Source organism: Lethenteron reissneri, chromosome 63, assembly GCF_015708825.2.
Source record: "Lethenteron reissneri isolate LAM-NWPU_2019-01 chromosome 63, ASM1570882v1, whole genome shotgun sequence".
In the NCBI taxonomy this organism is placed as follows: domain Eukaryota; kingdom Metazoa; phylum Chordata; class Hyperoartia; order Petromyzontiformes; family Petromyzontidae; genus Lethenteron; species Lethenteron reissneri.
This window is the reverse complement of record NC_083841.1, coordinates 1,330,174-1,334,288: the sequence shown is the minus strand read 5'-3', so window position 1 is coordinate 1,334,288 and position 4,115 is coordinate 1,330,174. Positions and strand designations below refer to the sequence as shown.

The window sequence follows — 4,115 nt, the reverse complement described above, 5'->3', positions numbered from 1 at the left end:
GTCTTGAGACTCGGCTCCAGGAGACCGGGTCTCAGGGTCTTGAGACTCGGCTCCAGGAGACCGGGGCTACACACACATATTTACCCACACACTCACCCGCTTACCCACTCACACACTCGCACTCTCGCCCACTCGCTCACCCGCACGCTTACCCACACGGTCACCCACACACATGCTCATCCACACGCTCGCTCACCCACTCGCTCACCCATTCGCTCCTCACCCACCCGCTGCCCCCCCCCCCCAGGTGGGCGAGCGTCGCACCAAGCTGTCCTCCTTGGTGCGCTTCCCGCTGACGGCGCTCGACATGACGCCGCACGTGGTGCGCCGCTCGCAGAGCACGTGGACGCTGCTCTCTCACTGGTCGCCGTGGAGACGACCCCGCGGACTGGGGGCCGACCCCGACGACCTCCGCTACGACCTCTACGCCGTGTGCAATCACAACGGCCGCCTGCTGCAGTCGGGCCACTACACGGGTACGCGGGCCGCCGATCAAATTCTCATCGTGTGTCTTGTCTCGTGCGTCGTGTGGGCCTCACTTGCTCAAGTAAATCGAGGAATTTTTCTCCGGGTCCTACGGTTTGTTCCCTCCACATTTGGAGACGTGCAGTGGATATTATTTTGATAATTGGGCTGCTATAAATTTGCACGTCATGATAAGCCACTATGTTGAGCCATCATTAGTGGCCAGGTCGCTTCTAAAAAAATAAGTTAATACCTCAGTGGGCTTTACCTGGTAAGATAAAAAAAAATGTATTTGTAATTGTATTACCTTTTTCTATACTTTGCACTCTTATCGTGTTTTTGTGTTGTTGTTGTAACGTTCTGACCCCGTGCCCCTCCTGGACATCTGTGAAAAAAAGCTTCATAGCTCATGGGATTCCTCCAGGAAAAATACATTCAGATGTTGACCCTCTCCACCCCCCCTACCCCCCCCCCCCCGTCTCCCTCGTAGCCTTCTGCAAGAACTCTCTGGATGGCCAGTGGTACTGCTTTGACGACAGCGCGGTGGAGGCGGTGGAGGAGGAGCGGGTGTGCACGCGAGCCGCCTACATCCTCTTCTACCAGAGACGCAGCGCCATCCCGGCCTGGTCGGCCAGCAGCTCCCACGCCGGTACCAGCCACGCAGGGTTCGCGAGGGTGCCCGCAGGGGGTAATGCGGGGTCACGAGGGCGCACTGTGTGTGTGTGCGTGTGTACGTGTGCGTGTGTACGTGTGTGTGTACGTGCGTGTGTACGTGCGTGTATACGTGCGTGTGTACGTGTGTGTGTACGTGTGTGTACGTGTGTGCCGCACTACGAACACCGGTGACGATTATCAGAACCGATCCTGGGCCTAACCCTAGGTCGACTCGGCCTCAAATGGGTACCTGGTGCGGTGAGTAAACATCGCCACTGGGGAGACAAAGGCGGCCGGGCGTGGCGTTGGCCACCCACCCCCTCGTGTGCCGTGCCGGCCTTCATAGGTGCTCGATAGTCTGTTAAGGCTACACGGGGGGGGATCTTTGTTTTGTGTGTGAGAGAGGGAGAGAGTGGCACCAGGAGGCGGTGTGTTTGACCTGCGTGTCTCCGTCTTCCCGCGTGCGTGTGTGCGTGCCTGCCTGCGTGTGTGCGTGCGTGTCTCCGTCCTCGTGTGTGCGTGCGTGCGTGCGTGTCTGCGTGTGTGTGCGTGCGTGCGTGTGTGTGTGCGTGCGTGCGTGCGTGCGTGCGTGCGTGTGTGCGTGTATGTGCATGTGTGTCCACCAGGCTCCACGTGCTCCTCCCTGTCGGAGCACTGGGTGAACCGCCTGCCCGGCCTGGAGCGCAGGCCCAGCCTCGCGTCGAAGGCCTCGACCAGCGGGACATCTCCCGCGTCGCCGCACGACTCGCCCTCCACCTCGCACGACCCGCTGCCCACCACGGACGAAGATGGCGCCAGCCCCTTCATCGGTCTGTGCCCCTCTTCCGGGTTTTTACCGCTGATTCCCATCTCCCAGAATCCCCTGCTGCGGAATCTCACACTGCTTTGCCTGCCGCTCGCCGTCACGTTGCCTTACTTGCCGTGCGCTCCCATGATGCATTTCTGTATTTTGCCGTCCGGAACGCTCTTCCTTTCGATACCAGGAAGCCACTGGAGCTCTGCACTTTCAGGTCGTCGTCATCGATATGAACTGCTGCTGCTGCTTGTTGTTGTTGTTGTGTTGAGTTTGTTTGCCCCCCACCCCCGCACCTCCAATCAATTTATAACATTTTTGACATGCGTTTTTCTGGATTTTTGTTGTTGTCATTCTGTCTCTCACTGTTTAAATAAATCTACCATTAAAATTATAGACTGATAATTTCTTTGTCAGTGAGCAAACGCACAAAATCAGCAGGGGATCAAATACTTTTTTCCCTCACTGTACATGCATACACACGAAGAAGACAACGACAGTACAGTCCCTCAATTAAATTTCCCATGACAATGTAACTACCGGTGGGGGTTTTGGGGGGGGGGAGAACGTCGGTCGCCCAAACTTGTCCGACGGCTCTCCCGTTGACGCCCCCCCTCCCCTGTGACCCCCCCGGTGACCCCCCCCCCTCCCCGGTGACCCCCCCCCTCCCCGGTGACCCTCCCCTGTGACCCCCCCCCCCCGGTGACCCCCTCCTCTGTGACCCCCCCCCGGTGACCCCCCCCCTCCCCTGTGACCCCCCCCCTCCCCTGTGACCCCCCCCCCCCCGGTGACCCCCTCCCCTGCGACCCCCCCCTCTCCGGTGACCCCCCCCCTTCCCCCCCGCAGGCGGCTTCTCGTCGCGCCCGTTTGCCCGCGGGGTCCAGTCCACGGCTCCGTCGTCGCCCTTCTCCGCCAACGGGCGGCGTCCCCACACCAACTCCTGCGCCCTGCCTCCCTTGTCGGCCTCCTCCTCGCCGGCGGCCTCCTTCCCCTCCGTCAGGGCTCGCCCGGCCTCCATGCCGGCCACGCTGCCCCGCAAGGCCGACCCCTCCCTCGGCCCGGCCGGGCCCTCCGCGACGGCCGCGGCCGGGGCGGCGGCGGCGGCCGCGTCTTCGCGTCACGGCCTGCCCAGGGCTCGGAGCGTCAGCCGAGACGCCCCCCCCTCCTCCTCCTCCGCCACCTCCTCCTTGCTGGTCCAGCAGCAGCAGCAGCAGCACCGGCGGCAGCAGCAGCAGCAGCAGCAGCACGGGTCGGATCGGCGCTCCTGGAGCGGCGCGGCAACGGCGGTCCGTCCCGGAATCCTCCTCGTCGACCGCCGCCGCCCCCTCCCGCGGCCGCCCCTCCTCCTCCTCGTCCTCCACCTCCGTGGCGCCGCCGCCGCCCGGCGACCCGCGCCGGCGCCCGGCCGGCGGCGGCGGCGCGGCGGCGGCGCTGAGGAGGACGACGACTCTCCCTCGATCGTCGGACGCGGCGTCGGCGTCGCCCGCCCGGCTGCCGGCGTCGTTGGATGTCGCGGGGTCGCTGCAGAGGCAGAGGAGGGCGGCTTCGGCGCAGCGGTCTTCTTCGGCGAGCCGCTCGTCGCTCTCGTCGTCGTCCGGCCGGCTGCCGGGGCCCGAGAGGCGCGGGACGGCGGCCGGGGCGGTCGCCGCCGCCGCCTCCTCGCCCCGCCGGCGAGCGAGGGCCGCCGCCAGGACGGACTCCGGCACCGATTCCGCGAACGTCGGCAAGCCGGACAGGGGCGGCCACGCCGCCTCCGCCGCCGCCAAACCCGCGGGCGTCGGCGTCGTCGCGGCCGCTCCTGCCAAATCCGAGCGATCCGCGGCTTCTGCCAAATCGGACGGCGTCACCGCCGCCGCTAAATCGGAGAAGTCGGCTCCTTCCGCCGCCGCCGACGCTGCCGCCAAATCGGATGCCGCGGCGGCAAAGCGGAAGCCCGAGGGGCGACTGTCCCTGTTCCGGGCGGCGCTGATGCGGAGGGACGTGACCCAGCGGCCCGCCGGGGGCGCCGGCGCCGTCCCAGCTGCCGGTGCGGCCGGGACGGCGAGCGGCGCGAGCGGCGGCGGTCGAGGACAGACGCCGAAGCGATCGCCGACGAGGGCGGCTTCGGCTTCCGCTTCTACGGCTTCTACGGCGGCCGTGACGACGCAGAAGAGAAGCGCCGCGGCATCGGCGGCGGCGCAGCAGCAGCAGCAGCAGCAGCAGC

General features: G+C 65.4%; 1 protein-coding gene across 1 annotated transcript; it reads left to right on the top strand.

Moving 5' to 3' along the window:
• The first annotated feature begins 240 nt into the window (after nt 1–240).
• On the top strand, nt 241–3,907 carry LOC133358692 (ubiquitin carboxyl-terminal hydrolase 43-like). Its single transcript, XM_061577121.1, has 4 exons — nt 241–476; nt 956–1,114; nt 1,746–1,928; nt 2,759–3,907. Exons 1-4 carry the CDS (start codon nt 308–310, stop codon nt 3,769–3,771), a joined length of 1,524 nt encoding a protein of 507 aa, XP_061433105.1. The 5' UTR covers nt 241–307; the 3' UTR covers nt 3,772–3,907.
• Nucleotides 3,908–4,115: the final 208 nt, after the last annotated feature.

Bases quoted from the DNA above. Each gene is read 5' to 3' on its own strand.
- LOC133358692 (XM_061577121.1), top strand. From the start codon at position 308: ATGACGCCGCACGTGGTGCGCCGCTCGCAGAGCACGTGGACGCTGCTC. The intron at 477-955 runs GTACGCGGGCCG...TCTCCCTCGTAG, and splicing joins GCAGTCGGGCCACTACACGG to CCTTCTGCAAGAACTCTCTG. The intron at 1,115-1,745 runs GTACCAGCCACG...TGTGTCCACCAG, and splicing joins GGCCAGCAGCTCCCACGCCG to GCTCCACGTGCTCCTCCCTG.